We start from the raw sequence: 15,564 nt of genomic DNA, 5'->3' as shown, positions 1-15,564 counted from the left end.
AACCTGTGGGGAAGATTTCAAAGTACTTGAAATTCATCCACCCTGTTTTCCTTCATGAGCACAGCTTGTAGCCATCCTCACTTTCGTGGAGCCAAAAGCATCATCAGCCAGTGGGAGCCTGGAGGATCCAGGGCTGTGGCTGTGTGAGAAATACCTGGCCACCGAGCTCACTGACCACAGAGTAAAGAAGGAAGTGTTGAAAATAAAAGCGAGGCTGCTGTGACATTTTCGTGCTTGGCTTCTGACATCCTCTCCCTCTCATACACTTGACTTGCTTGCTTATTTTTATCAGATGAAGCTGATGGTTGCTGCTACGGTAACACTGTGTGGTTACAGAGCTGGCAGTGAACAAGTGCTCGGTGCATGTTTCCTTTGTGGCTTCCCTCCCTGCTCTGTGCTTCCACCCAAGTCTCTCAGCACAGTGTATCTGACGCTGCTGGGCCTCACTTGTAACTGCTGCCTGCTGCGATGGCTGGTGGATTTATTGGTTCTGGCCCACCACGGTCATTTCTGTTAATGATATTTCACTAGCAAGGATTATAGGCTCATACATGAAGAAATAAATGTTCAGACTCTCTCTCAGGCTACTTCCCAGCTGGTCTGTCCTCAGTTTTGGCACTCAAAGTACACCAGGCCGTTACAAACCACCACCCCAAGCCTTCAGCTCACACTGCAGCATTACAAACTACAGCCCTGCATGCATCTTCCTCCAGCTGGCCTTCCCCCAAGAAGCATCAGGAGCTGCAAAAAGGCAACTGAGGCACAGGGTGCATCCCAGCTGCACATCCAACCCTTCAGACATGTACTGGGCCTCCAAGGACCTTTAGTAGCACCTAACAGCTGCCTGCAGTGTTCTCTCTTCTGATATTTTTTTCCAGGTGTGCTCATCAGCAAGTTCAAACTGTGCTACCACCAGCCCAAGGCATTTTCTAAGCAAAGTGACACAGTTTGCAGGTTTCTCTGAGCTCAGTTCCCCCTTTTGGTGTTGGGCCTGAAGCTTCTTCCCTCCGTCTACTACAAACACCACACAGCAGCTTTCATTTTTGTTTTGGCCACCTCACGCTGACTTCAGTAGAGCAATCTAGAAATGCTTTTACACATAGCTGGCATGCCTGCTGACTGTGGGGGAAGCAGAGTGGTATTAAACTTTGCAGTGCTTTCCACTGGGTCCAGGACCAGCTCTTCGCTTTTCTGACGCTGCTCCTTTCCTGTCCAGTCAAACACAAGCAAAAAGACATCATTTGTTTAAATCATTAACAGTTCAAATTCTCCTTCTTAAGCAAGGATTTAGGGCACAGTGATTGCTCTCACGTGCAGGTACTGTATTACTACTAGTAGTAAGAAGAACAGGTAAGAATAACCTCACCTCTCCACAATTTCATGCAGTCAGCTAAGGGTTTAGATATGGATTACAGATAGAACTATATAATCTTAAATCCATATCTAATCTGTAAGTTTATAAAGACAAAATTTAATTCCAGGACAATGCAAATTGAACAGTTTTGCTGCAGCCTTTCACACAGCAACAACCAACTATAGAAACATGAAAGGCAAAGACACTGTCCCTCACCCTCCAAGTTGATTCAGGCTCACATGCTCTTAGGTGAACCAGATACATGAAACACGAGTTCCCCCATGTTCAAAGGGCAGCCTCAACCTGATAGACATGAGTACTTTAGGATATTTGCATTAGCCTTGCAAGTCAGCACCCCTCATACCTGACACACAAGCACTGGTCATTACCTGGAAATTTAGCTATCCAAGCCCACCCCAGCAGTAGGAGCAACGCCAGTATGTTTGGAAAGCATTTTCAAACTTTATTTACAACTGTCACAGTGACAAAAATGTAGTTTGAAAAAAATGCTAGCTTCTCCCTGAGGCTCAAAAAAGAATTACAGAAATATAGAATGTATATCATACAACAGGAGGAATTTTTACTGGAGTGCTTTGTTCTTTAGATGCATTCAACGACAAATAGAAATATACACAATACTTCCAAAAAAGGATGCAGACAGAACTACACGAGTCTTTAGGGCAGACAGCAGGTTTGAAGTCCAAGGATTGCCATCTCATTGCTGCAACATGGTATTATCTTTGATATATAGCTTTGACTTAGTGGTACAGCCTGAGACCAACAGAGTAACACTTAGAAATAGGACAATTGGCTGGTATACAGGTGTACAAGCTCATTCCATTAAGACAGCAAGACTAGAACAAGTGTTACAGATATAACAGCTGAAACAATTGTCAAAGTAGCATCACTACATCATGACCATTCGGTGATGAACCATCCACCCAGACAGTCAAGGAGAACGTATAATCAGGGCTGCATCACTAGGTTAGAGACCAGCTGCAGTGTACGAACACTGTGTTTGTCCTGCTTTGTGCTAACTCATCTCCAAACTCATATCTGTCTGAAACAGTGATGCAGAGCTGATAAGTTATTGCCATTATGTTTGAACACAAAGACTGAAACAATCCTGTCAACATTTTTAAAGTAGTTCCCAACCCCCACCAGCACTTAACTACTTATGAGGTATTAAAAATACAAATACACATGTTCAAATATATTTTAAAAATGAAACCTGTTATAAGCAAAGGGGGGTGGCATCGGGATTATTATGAAAGTTTGGTTAAGGCCTTGACATTTCTTTTCCTCTTCTGTGACTCCAGATTTGGTTTAGGTAGTAACTGTTCTCATCCTATTCCAAGAGCAACTGGCTCCCTGAGCTGATCCACAAAGCCACAAGAGCATCACTTTCCAGGAAAACAGTGGGTTACCCTGTTTGGCAGCAGAATTGCCTCCTCCCCAGAGACAGGATATTCCTCCTTGGAGCAGGATATGGTAAATAAGGACAACCACAGACTTTGCAAACCAATCTGCATTTCATTAAACACCTACAAATGTTTCACCCATGCCACAAAGCAGACATCCTATCTCAGGATACTCAGGCTAATAATACTCTTTAAACAGCACAGCAGCCCTCACCCTTCCCACTGATAATCCACCCTAGACCTGGCATCTAACCTCTGGGTTACCTCCAGTTCTGGCAGCACTCCCCCCTCTGCAGGTTCCTACAGGAGCAGCCAAACCTGCCCTGCACTGCCAGGGTATGAGAGGCCCTGCAATTCAAAGCTGAAGGAGATCCCTCGACCCAACCCTCACAAGCCCATGATGCAGCAAGTAGGAGATATGAAACCCTACAGCCTCAGACACCAAGGCGAGCAGGTGTAATCCCCACCCTGTAGCTTTGGGCATAGAAACAAGACAAGACCAACAGCAGCAGCCTTGGCAAATAGGAGAGAAAAATCCAAGGTGTTCAAATCTACATGAGCTCATGCTGCAAACAGAACGTGTCTTTACATTGGATTTGCACTACCTCATGCTAACCACCTGCAAGATAGACTAGATCCTTGCAGCAGCAGAGATGACAAGCAGCAGCCTAACATCACCCTGCAAATACAGCTGTTCAGCACCGAAAGGTCTAAAGGCAAACTGAGGGGGAAAAACCAGCTTTAGGAAAGTGACTGGTACAGGCTCGAGAGCAAGAAGCCCACTACTCCTATGGATGTATGACTCCGACATGACTCTAGGAGGTGCTGAACTGGAGAGAGCTACGGGCCCCTCAGCAGTAGAGCATTTAGCGATGCTTCGCTATGGACACCCTTCTATCTTCAGACACACAAAATGGAAGCTTTAAGAAAGGCAGATCTGAGAGATGACTCCTCTGTTCTCAGGCTTTTGGTCAGAGGCAGCTCACAGCTGAGCACTGCTGTGCTTGCTTTCCCTCTGCACTCCTCCATCCCCACGCTCCCCCCTCCAGCATCCCTTGTGTGGTCACCCTCCACCACGTGCTCGGAATTTCACTGCTGTCTCCACCTTGGAAAAATACAGATAGTGATCTCAAGAACAGCAAACATTTCTCTGCAACACTTCCTTCCTCAGAAGGTCTGCTGACACCGAGGGCTTCAGTTCTCAATACAGAGAATACAAAAAAACTAAGATCTTGCAGGTGCAAAGTTGAACTTGTCTTTTTTTTTTTTCCTTTAAAAAGCCTTTCGAAAAAGTGTGGCTCTTCCTTTAGAAGGGTGCAGTCCCTTGCCTTTCCCTAGAAGCCATTTATTGCTCCTTGTTGTCCTTCTTTGCATCTTCACAGTTTTCTTCCTCCTCCTCCTCCTCGTCCTCCTCCTGCACAAGGAACTCTTCTGGCGGCCATCTTAGCTCCCCGCTCTCCACATCGCCCTCTGTTGGCTCCACCACGATGGAGGGCAGGCGGTCCTTCAGCTTGCAGTAGCAGTCGAAGTCAGAGGGATCGGGGAAGATCTGAAAGAGCCAAGAAAAAGTCTGTGAGAGGAGCTGCTGTCAAGCAGCCTGAGACAAAAAACAACTCTCAAGACACTTGGTCTTCAGGGTGGATTAGTGTCCGGACACAAGATAAACAACTAAGTGATGAGAAGAACTCCTCAACTTCCTATAACATCAGATTGCTTCAAACAAGCACTGCCCAGAGGCCTTCTTCCAAGGCATACATTTACTTGGATAGGGCTCACCAAACAGGCCCCTGCTTTTCTGGCTATTCATCCAGAAAGCCTCAACCCCTCCGCCACAGCTTTTGCATGAGTGCTCCTGATTTTGCAAACTGAGATATCTCAGTCTGCAAATCTGAGATCTCATTTCCTGCTGCTGGCCAAACTACACACGAGAACAGACTTGTGCTCCAGGCACTGCCATCAGAAGGGGAGGGAGACACGGAGCAGCACAGCACTGTAGCAGTCCTGACCCTTGCCACACGGGCCTGTGCCTGGCACAACTGCTGGGCAATAGCACCAGCCTGGCAGATAAGTTCAGCTGCATTTTGGATATTTTGGCAGTGTTCTGCATGCTTCAGCTGCCACACATCAGAAGTGAAATTCAGCAGGAAGATACTTATTTTGTGGAATGGTTAGAGACCAGACCAAGGGTTGGAAACTGGACCATATTCCTTATGGCAGAAGGTATCTGTGGCATGGCCAGGAATTATGTACTCCAGTGCAACAAATAAGGACCTTCTTGTCTCCAGCCCCTACAGGTACACAGTAATACCTTAACCCTTCCCTCCCAGCCATAGCTTGCCAGGGTAAATGTGTTCACAGCCGGCAGCAGCACCAGGGCCCACACTCACTGGTAGTGCCACTGGACTACAGGCTTTGATCCCACCAAAAACTGAGGCAGGTACAAGAAAGTCTGCCACTGCAGCGGAGCACTAACAACAGGTTTATGTGACTAAATGGCAGCGCGAACAGAAAAAAAAAAAAAAAAAAAAGATGCCCTGCTAGAAGAATGGTTATCAAGCCCTACCTCACCCAGAGAACTGCTGGGTGAGAAAAGCTGCAAAAGCAGGTTCCCTGTCCTGAAGCCTTAAGCATTAACCATAAAGCACCATGCTCCTCATGCCAACCATACAGGTACCCACCAATTCCAGAAAGCCTGACCCAAATTTTAAACTGGAACACCACCCAATTAACTTGTTCTTCAACCTAGCAGCTATTAACCACACCATTACCTCATCAATAATAAGTCTTCTAGTATTTAGCCATATTTCTCCCTTAAATCCCAATCTTTGTGTGAACCAGGTTAGTGAAAAGGCCAGACAGCTACTTGATGCGAAGTCAAGGTAACTTCAGGACCAGATACTCAGGAAAATGACTTACAACTTAATACACAAGTTCTTACACAGCCACTTTGTCCTGGGGACAATGATAGAAGACCAGTTCCCACTATAGCACCCACCATCCACGTGCTTTCCACGTGCACAAGGGCGAGTGAGGTCTTTTGAACAAAGACACCTTCATATGGGTGTTGCAGCATGAGTTACTTGCTATTAATCACTCCCAGGGTAAGTGAGACCGTAACTGTTTCTTGAAGCTTTGTGGCTACCACTTGGCCAAAGACAGTTTCAGACACCTAGTGCATTACTGGAAATACAGTTGATGGCTCTTAAGCATCAAGTCATCTAAATTCAGGATAGGAAAAAAAAATACCCTTGACATTACATTGTTTAGAAAGTTGCAATGGAAAAAGAAGTGTGGTTCATGAGGTTATATAAGCTGATAATGTCCACTAAAATAGCCTCCTGTGCAAGAAAAATAGCAGTATAATAATTAAACTAACCTTTGACTGGTATCATTTTAAGCATATTATTTTCAAATAAATTGCTCCAATTTGACCTAGCCTGCCAATTTTTATTTTTTTTCCAGAAACTAAGTAGTAGTCATTTCCTTAAAAAACAAACAGCCCTGAAATGTGGTGTGCAGCTTTTTTTTTTTTTTTTAAATAAAAAACCAGCACAATCTTATCTCAAACAGTTGCAGGACAGGCCAAACCTAAGAAGGTCAAGATTTTTTCCACTAAGTCATGTCTTTTAATCATAGAAGCAGCATGAAGTGAGATGTTGCAACTGCATTTTCAAGGGGTGTGGACAGTCAATGGAAAAATTATACAAAGGCAAATTTCCTAGCATATGACAAGCAGGACAGCACTGCAGGCCAAGTACAAGGACTGAAGGGAAGTGGTTTTCAGATTAAGACTGCTTGCACATTCAGGGAAATGGTATGGAAAAGTCTCCTAGGTCAGCCCCAAATTAAGCAGAGCTGCCAGGCTCTTTTTATGAAGATCAGCAAGCACCAGCTTTCTGTTGTCCCACACCAGCAGGGCCACGCTGCATTTGTTGCTCCCATATGCAGAATCTGGTCCTACTCCAGTTTTAGACAATGGGAAGGAAAAAAAATCTCTGAAAAAACTTGTAGTGAATTCCCCCTCTCAGCGAGGATGCAGCAGGCTCAGATCTGACCTGCTAGCTCTGAACCCTTTTACACAACAGCCAGGACAGCTTGTCTAACAAAACCTGTCTGCAAGCTTCTCTGCTTGCTCACCCACCTGAGGGAAAGACTTTTCATCTCCCCATCACCCGGAGAGTACAGCAGTGATGGCTTAGCTTCTCCCCCACATTTATCAGAGGGAGCCGCCTTGCACACAGCTGTACCAGATGCCTGCTGCTGACCTATGTTACTTGATGGGGGACAAATGACAGCCACCAACTGGTTGTTTGGGAAGGCTAGCTATAAGCAAGTGCAGATGTAATTCAGTGGTATTATCATCAGGTATATACCTGGTAAGGTACTACAACTGCTTCAGTGTATTCCCAGTTCCGTGGCAGTGTCCCAAATCTTGGCCTGTGGCAAGAGTCTTCTTCTATCTCTAAGTACTAAGCACATGTGTATGCTGTTCAGTGTAGCTTCTTGCTTGCAGCAAGACTGGTTTTCACAAGCCTCTCCAGATTATGTTTTGGGAACTGCTGTCTTTCAGGATGGAAAGGGTAGTGAAAGCAGTGTTTAAAATGAAAGCTTGAAATGATTTTCTGAAGATCATATTTGCTTTGTTTCAGATGATCTGGCTCTGCTACCCTTGAATGAAGTCTTGGCAACAAGAATGGAAAGTTCCCTTTGCCCTGGGGAGGCTCATACCCTCTCTAAGCATTCACAGGGAAAAACACCAAAAGCAGGAGAGATGTCAGACAATTAAGAAGATTAGTTCAGAGCTACCATAATCCAAGTGACACTTGTAAATTCAAACATATACTTCATACCAACACAAATAGTTCAAATGCTTGCCTCCCTACACATACAGGCTGAAAACTGTTCCAGCTTTAGGGAGACTAAGGTAAGATCTTTCAAAATTAAGTTACCATTTTGGTGGAAAGCTTTACCTCATTGTGGTATTACTAACGTAAGACATGAAGGTCTGCACGCAGAGGCCTATCACTTCAGGTACAGGATATACCCTGACATACACATACCACTGCTCTGAATACTAAAAGGTAAGTTTTGTGCCTCTTGAGCAGCATCAAGTCAAAATTCTGATTTCTAATATTAAGTTATTGAAATAAAACTCTGCTGCCATTAAGAAGCACAGCAAGTTCATTCCAGGAAATATTTAAATCATCTCAGTGTGCTTTTTGGAGAAATTTTCCAGTTACAAGAAGTAATGCTGCTAAGTTTCACTCATGCAGTAGTCATGACTCGAAACCGAGCTCCATCTAGTATGCACACAGTGTGTGACTCAGGTTTATGAGCTATGACAACTCCCCAGTCACAAACACATTGCCCTGTCTTTGGGGACAGTGGCAGGGAAACTTCATGCATCATAATTTTCCAGAGTAATGAGACATCAAGGAGGGAGGAAAAAACATGCACTGAGATGTTATGATTAGCTGTTTGTCCTCAGTTTGAATTTCAGCGGAACATTCTTTTACAGAGGGTAGATTTGAACATATTAGTTAGGGCTCTGCTCATTCCATATCTTGCTCATGCCTTCAGTTAAGGTCCAAGACCTGGAATAAACATTAATTCATCCTAAAATAATTAAGCCTGAGGATTTTGGCTAGTAACTGCATCAAATGTGCTACGTACAGTGGAAGATCAAGTTATCCTAAGCTCAGTTGTATTTACCAAATTCCGCAGCCCAGTCTGAAGACCTCCTGACAATGGCAAGCACCAGCCCTAACACAGGACTTCCCCAGGAGAAGCCAAGGCTACACAGATAAGTAGCACCTTGCAATCAAATGAGAGGAACCTTAACTTCCATCCTTTTCTGCTAGACCCCAGGTCAGCAACATGTTGGGCCCTACACGATGCAGGCTTTTGCATTCAAACCCACTGAACTACTGCTTTCCCTCTCCCCAGTTTAGCTGGGAAGCTAGATGTACATCTCTGTTCTCTGCACTGATGCAGCTCAAGTCCCCCATCGCTGAACACCACAGCTCCTGAGAAAGTCAGTGCTTCAGGGACGGGTGAAGAGGTTGCATTCACCAGCACCAGTTTTCCCAACAAGACAGGAAGCCCAAGCTTTTGCCACGGACACTGGATGGAGCAGTAAGCCTATTTACCTAGATTCAGTCGGTCTGACGCAATTTGCAGCTAACTGTGGCTGTGATTAACCTAGACAGATCCCAGCATGATGTGATCATGACTTAAAGAGCTCAAGCTCCCCATGACAACCAAACCCCAGCTGATTGCATTAGGCAAGCTCAGATTCCACATGCCAGTCCCTTAAAAGGGAGCCTGAGGCCCCACAGGACCAGCTAGCTGGGCTGCAGAGTATCATGCTTAGCTTAGGACACATCATTCATGTAAAACACTTTGGGCAAAGCGTTCTCAGTTGTGCCCAGAACCGGTTCCACTTTCAAGACACAACGTGGGATTCAGGTGAAGGTACTGTTTTAACAACAGTTCAGTGAAATGATTAAGCCAGCCTTAATGTCAGTAGCAGCATCCACGCTGCTGCAAAATGGTGTTACAGGACAAGCAGGCATCGTGCTGATGAGGCTTTTCAGAGAAGAGGTATACCTGTTGCTAGTACAACACTAATACAGTACAGTCCTAATACAGTACATTAGCTCCAACTGGCATGGAAAAGGCCCAGCCCTCCAGAGATTGCCAGGCAGGAAGGGGAAAAAGCCCTCTGTAGGTACATCCGTTTGCAGCAGGGGCATCTTGAACCATCAGCTGCATTTCAATGAGTTGGTTTGGCTTTTTTTTGTTGTTTAGCAGTCCCTTGGGAATTATGGGATATCTATTAAAGATCCAGAAATAGCTCCTCACTGCAGGCACAAGACCCAGCATGACATCATCTCCTCATCTGCATCTTCTGTTCTGTTTATGCCTCCCCGTGCTCTGAGACTCATGCCCAGATTTCACCATTCACATCCACCATCTACAGAGGGCCCAGAGAGCAACTTTGTCTTGCAAATACAGGAATAAAAACTGCTCTGTATTGAAGGGTTTTGAAGTTAGCAGATCTGCTTGCAAGCATCTTGCACGTTAACCGGAAAAAGGTAACTATGCCAAGAAAGCACATTTTGCAAGTGAAACTGCATACAAATTACTAGGTCTGTATGGGCAACTCTGTTATCGCAGGCATGAGGTTTCTGCAGTTTGGATTTTCACATCAGTGCTTAAAGAGCAGCAATGGTCAGCCCACAGAACACTGGGAAGTTTTACTGGGGGGTGCATACCTTCAGGTGATGTCTGGACAGACATTTCAGACTATAAACAGAAGCAAGGAGTGGAAGAGGCAGAAGGAAAAAGCAAACAAGTCAAGTTCCCTCAGAAAAATAACTAGGGAGACAGCCAGGAGCCCTGAAGTTCAGTGAACTCCACAGGACGGAAGAACCAGATTGCTGGAGTTTATAGTCTGGAGGCGGTTGTTTCCTCAGTTTACTTCCAGGTCTTTGCTTGGAAAACAAAAATACTTTGAAACAGTATGGTCTGCAAGTCAAGTCTGTCTCCAGCAGATTCTAACTTGCTTCACAATTCTAGAAAAACTTCTGTGTCCCCTTTTCTGATCCAAAGGAGTCTCATGTCCACATGTGGTGGTAGAAGCAGCCCCCATGCTCACCCCAAGTACCCTACAGACCAGTCCTCAGGCAGACCCTGCTCTGCACAGCCCAAAGGGCAACATTTTGAACCTCAGTTTGATGTATTTACTTTACTACACAGATGACATGTTCTACTACTAGAACAAGAGACACTTTAGAAACTAAAAGCTTGCCTCTGCCAGTCTGGAGATATTTTTGGTCTCTAATAGAGAAGGGCTATCACCCTTACATTGTTAGTGCCCAGCTCTGCGGATCAGCAAAAGAAGATGTTGCAGCTTAGACCAATCCTCAGTGCAGAAGCAGTCATGCTCTATTAGCCCTGTCTGGTTTTAAGTTATTACACTACAGCCCTCAGACTAGCATATAATTTTCCATGTACCAAACACTCTCCATCAGCAGGATGAAGCAAGGACTGACAAACCCTGAGACAGAACAGAGTTCACAGTACCATTTGCATTCGATTTGTCTTTGCTATTCTAACTTCAGTTTTCAACTGTTGAAGGATGCTTTCAACCAGCTCACTTTGCACTGTGACATTTTCAGCCTAGCAGTCAGAGGAAGGCCGCAGCCGTTTCTTCAATCCTCTTTACACTAACCTGATTTACAGGCAGAACCCTCAGCCACAGCCCACACACTGCCAGTGCCTTATCAGCATTTGCCCTCTGTATCTCTGCCCTTTCTACCATCAGTCTGGCTGACAACAAAGCGGAGCACTAGCAGGTATTTACCAGCTCTTGCAGGCATTTGGAAAGAGCCATCTATGACTAGACTGCTTCAGAGAAGGAATCTAAGATGCATAAGCCCTGCATAGATATGAGTTATCAGCATTTATGACTCAAAACGCTTTCAGGTTCAGATGATCCACTCAAAACCAGAGGCCTGTCTCCTACTTAACCTAAACAGACTAATCAAGGTCATTAGCACTTGGGGAAAACCTCACTGAAGCAACTGTTAGAACAAGCCAGGCATCCAGACTGACTCTCACTGGAAAGTTTGGATAATAGAAACATTTCATACGACTTGGTTAGACTTCTTCACATGGTGACCCATTAAGACAATGGTTTGAACATCTGGCATAGACCAGCCCGATTGCTTCAGGTTTAGCAGCCGTTCTCATTACCACATGCTCCCTCTGTAGTGGAGGAAGGCAAGGTCATACACTTTCCACTAACTCAAGCACTAAAGCAGAACAGCTATTTCCCCACACAGGCAAAAAAAACAAACAACTTGCACTATTCAGACACAGAATTCTGACCAAAAAAAAAAGCAATACACACTCATTTCCCCTCTGCACATCTTCAGCTTCTACCGGAGGCCTGCGCTATGGCCCAAAGTTCAGCTGATTTCATGCTCCGGTGCACTGTTACAGGCTTGTGGCTCATTTCTCAGACATAAATATGCAGGCGTCCAGCAGCACACCTCGTTAGGCTGCATGCTCAGAGCAACTGCCTCTGTGCAGGCTGTGTCACATCTGCCAGGGAAGAGCTCTGCACTGGGATTCTCGCCACCAAAAGACCCGCTACAAGGTAAGGCCACAGAAGAGCACCCCAGACCAAACCCGCTGCCCGTCCCGAGCAATTCCCTAGGGGATCGCCCCCCAAGCAGCCAGCGAAGCACCCACCTGGTACGACAGGCCGTCCTTGCGGGGGCTCAGCCCGATCTCATCCATAGCTGGGGTGTTCATCATCACTTCAGTCATTTCAGCTGATCTCAGATAATCGGGGCTGGGAACAAAAGACAGCGTTCACATGACCCGAGGATCTCAGAAGAGCTAAGCGAGCTTTAAGTAACGTCAGAAAAATAAAGAAGGCAGAAGAGGCCGTCAGCAATCTATTTCTGGTCCCTTCCTTCCTGTACGGCCGTGTTTTCCCCACATGCGCTGCCAACCCCTATAGAAAGGGATGGACAAACCACTGCACCTCGCGAACCAGGTGCTCCATCCCCGCACCCCGCCAGCAGCGCTCCCCACTCCCGGCTCAGCAACACCCAGCGAGCTCTCAGCAGCAGCGGGGCCGCTTTTTCACCCCATTTCCTCCAGCCCTGTCCCTAGGGGGGCACCGTGAACAACCACAAGCGTTGGTTTCAGGGTGTTTTTTTCTGTTTTGTTTTGTTTTTTAATGCTCCGTTCCGAGTCACCCCAGCCCGCACCCCCCGGCGTTACCCCCTCGGGCCACCGGGCGCAGCCGTGCCGCCAGCGGGGATGGAAATATCACGATAGAAACATCACGATAAAAAATATCACGACCCGCTGCCACATCGCCAGCCCGCGATGCCCCACTCACACCCTCCCCACCCCATGCAAGCAGCCGCCCCACGGCAAGCTCGCACTCACCAGGGCAGGGGGCAGAGCACGGACATGAAGCCCCAGCAGAGGCAGTCCCCGAGCCTGGTGTCGGTGTCCCCACAGCAGCCCCACAGCCCCGCTCGGCTCCGCGCCCCACAGCCGGCCCGGCCCTTACATAGCCCCGGGGCGGGGCCCGGCCCGCGGCCGCCCCTCGCGTCACGCCGCCATTTCATGAATGGCCTCGGCGGAAAGCCGAAGGGGAGGGATGTGGAAAAGGGGGGTTTTGCGTGGCCCCACCGGTCTCGCGAGTGTGTGTGGGGGGCTCCACGGTACGGCCCCCCCACCCGGGCACACCCCACTCGTGGCCGTTCGCGGCTGCTGTGTAAGATCTGTGAAATAAACCACCCCTAATTCTGGCAGTAGGTCATCCAGCCCCTGCTCCTCGAGCCACCTGCTGTGTACGGTGCCTTTAACTGCAGAAAAAAAATAAATAAAAAAATAAAGGAAAAATCAGAATGAAAAGCTCCAGGAGGCCAGGCTATATTTAGCAAGGCAATAAGAATCGATGGCAGCAAGGAGGAGGCGACAGATGCAGCAAATCCATTTACTGCCCGGGAACGCATGAGTGCTGCGGGCAGCAGGAGGTGAAGCTCTCAGCCACAGGGCCACTGGAAGATGCTCGGTGGTCTGAGGGCCTGCATCCACTCCATTTTTTCATTGTGTGAGTGGTATCTTGCCATAAGCTGGCAGGTCAAGTGTAATTCAGGGAATGTCTTTGTTTAACCTGTTGTTTCATGCTGATGCACTGGCAAAATGCACCAACCACATAACCATATTTACTTTTGGTAGCTAATGATGCACCTCCAAACGCAGAGCATGCACGTGTGCTGTGCACTGGGTATGTGCATCATTTTCCCGGCGTGTACAAACTACCAAGTGCAAGTTCAGTGTTTCTGCTGAGCAGCTTTACTCTCAGTTCCACCCTGCCAGCCCCCGGACTGTATACAAACGCACAGATACATACGTGCGTGTGTTTCCTCAGACCGGATATTTTAATCTTCTTAGATTCATATTATATAATGGTAGCATATGTGGGTGTTTTACATCAGGCTTCAGCAAGCATCTTCTTTGTGCCAGATTAAAATGAATCACAAGAAGCTGATCTAGCCCCTGCAGATGCATGGAAAATTGGGTGGGTGCAGACGAATCCGCTGTGAAGGGCTGCCAGTAACCTCTCACGGGTCCCACTTACTGGCTTTGCTAATGTGGGCACTCTCCTAAGAGAAGACAAGACTTGACTTGTAAAAGACAGTTTTGAAGAAGAATTGAAGTCAGTGCCTCGTGGTATGTACAAGGGCTGAGAGACCACTCTGGAGAGAGGCCTTCATGTGCTGTTGGCCCACGTTATTAGATTTCTTAAAATTAACTTTTCCACCTGCACCGAGTGCTCCCATCTCCTAGTGTGTCCAGCTGGAACACGGAGACAGGGCTGTAGTTCAGTTCCCTCTGACGTGTCATCAGGAGCAAGGCTGTCCCTCTCAGACATACACATACCTGCTGTACGTGTCTTGATCTTGGCCTTAGAAAATAAAAGCCAATGAAAACAACAACAAAACAAAAACCACAGATTCTTAGTAAAACCAAAGACCTATGAACAGCACCAGGCTCACCCTCCCTCCACCCACACTCCCAAGGCTCCTGCAGCCATCACCAAGCAAAAGCAGCTCAGCAAGCTGCTCACCTGCTGCTTGTTTTTCCATCCAGCCTGGCACAGGCAGATAGTTTCATGGTTCTACCTTGATAACAACCTTTTTGTTTGTTTGTTTGTTTGTTTGTTTGGGGGACTAAGAAAAAAACATATGTACTTATCTCAGGGATTACTTCCCATTCATGTGGTGAGCACGTCAGCCCATGGGGAAGCGTGGGGATCGTTGCTGTTGTTGCTCACTCTGGCTGGAAGCCACTGAGAGATTTATCCATGTGATTAACCATAAGTGCATTAAGAGTCCTTCTGAATGCAAAGGCATGCCTCATGGTTTCCATCAGCACGTTGGTGCTTTGCTGAGCCAGGCATGTTTGAACCCCAAGAAGTGAAATCTTTCTTGGGTAAGGTATGCACCGACAGCATTAAACCTCCATTTCTTCCCTTAAGAAAGCCTTTGTGGAAGTGTTCTTGTATCCCAGTGATGGGGGATCCTCCATAAGCCTGAGGATGTGTTCCCAATGCAGGACAGCTGTCCAAGCATAGCTATAACTTGTGCTTGTTTCCCTTGCCCCAGAAAGGTATGAAGAGACATTTTTTGTCTTTAGTTTACAGCCAGGTCTAGGAAATGAAGCCCAGCATGACCTGATTTCTACTTTTTTTTTTTTTTTTTTTTTTTTTCCACATCTAATGTGCTCACCCGATCCCTGTTTCACCATTCCATGTTTGTGCTTTAAACACTTGGGACTCCCTTCTCATCTGGGGACAGGAACAGCAGCTCTGGGCTCTCATCTGGGGCAAACTGATTTCCCAGGAGCTGAGCTCATTGAAACCAGATGAGCTCTCATGGCTTGCTTTCTTTCCTTTTTCCAGTTAATTTTATAATTCTCTGTAGTGTTTTGTTTATCAGGACAGTACAAAACAACACAAACCAAAAAATTAATAGCAGCCAGTGGAGGAGCTGCAAAGGGGATGGGAGGAGGCCGAATGGCTCTGCATGTTTCCCCGCGGTCCTGGAGGCCCTGTGTGGCAAAGCCCTTAAGCTTGTCCTGATAATTAACTTTGTGCTAAAAGGCTTTATTGAGCTGGGGCCTTTACTGGTGCAGTGACACCTGTTGTGGATGACCAGGAGGAGAGCAGAGGGGCAGCAGTGGAGGAGAGGA

The 15,564-nt window shown here is 46.7% G+C and overlaps 1 protein-coding gene across 1 annotated transcript; it reads right to left on the bottom strand.

The window, feature by feature from the left end:
* Positions 1-1,796: 1,796 nt before the first annotated feature.
* LBH (LBH regulator of WNT signaling pathway) lies at positions 1,797-12,845 on the bottom strand. Its single transcript, XM_032185283.1, has 3 exons — positions 12,748-12,845; positions 12,037-12,139; positions 1,797-4,324 (listed from the first exon to the last, which is right to left on the bottom strand). The coding sequence occupies exons 1-3, from the start codon at positions 12,771-12,773 to the stop codon at positions 4,121-4,123; spliced, it is 333 nt and encodes a 110-aa protein (XP_032041174.1). The 5' UTR covers positions 12,774-12,845; the 3' UTR covers positions 1,797-4,120.
* Positions 12,846-15,564: the final 2,719 nt, after the last annotated feature.

The sequence above is a fragment of the Aythya fuligula genome, chromosome 3, assembly GCF_009819795.1.
Source record: "Aythya fuligula isolate bAytFul2 chromosome 3, bAytFul2.pri, whole genome shotgun sequence".
Taxonomy (NCBI): domain Eukaryota; kingdom Metazoa; phylum Chordata; class Aves; order Anseriformes; family Anatidae; genus Aythya; species Aythya fuligula.
Note: the sequence above shows the minus strand (reverse complement) of the source record. Positions and strands in the feature narration are given on the sequence as shown.

What these genes read in the sequence shown, in the direction of transcription:
- LBH (XM_032185283.1), bottom strand. Translation starts at nt 12,773, where the DNA reads ATGTCCGTGCTCTGCCCCCTGCCCTG. An exon ending in GTGCTCTGCCCCCTGCCCTG is followed by an intron (nt 12,140 to 12,747) that starts GTGAGTGCGAGC and finishes TTTTGTTCCCAG; the next exon opens with CCCCGATTATCTGAGATCAG. An exon ending in AGGACGGCCTGTCGTACCAG is followed by an intron (nt 4,325 to 12,036) that starts GTGGGTGCTTCG and finishes TGGCTCTTTCAG; the next exon opens with ATCTTCCCCGATCCCTCTGA.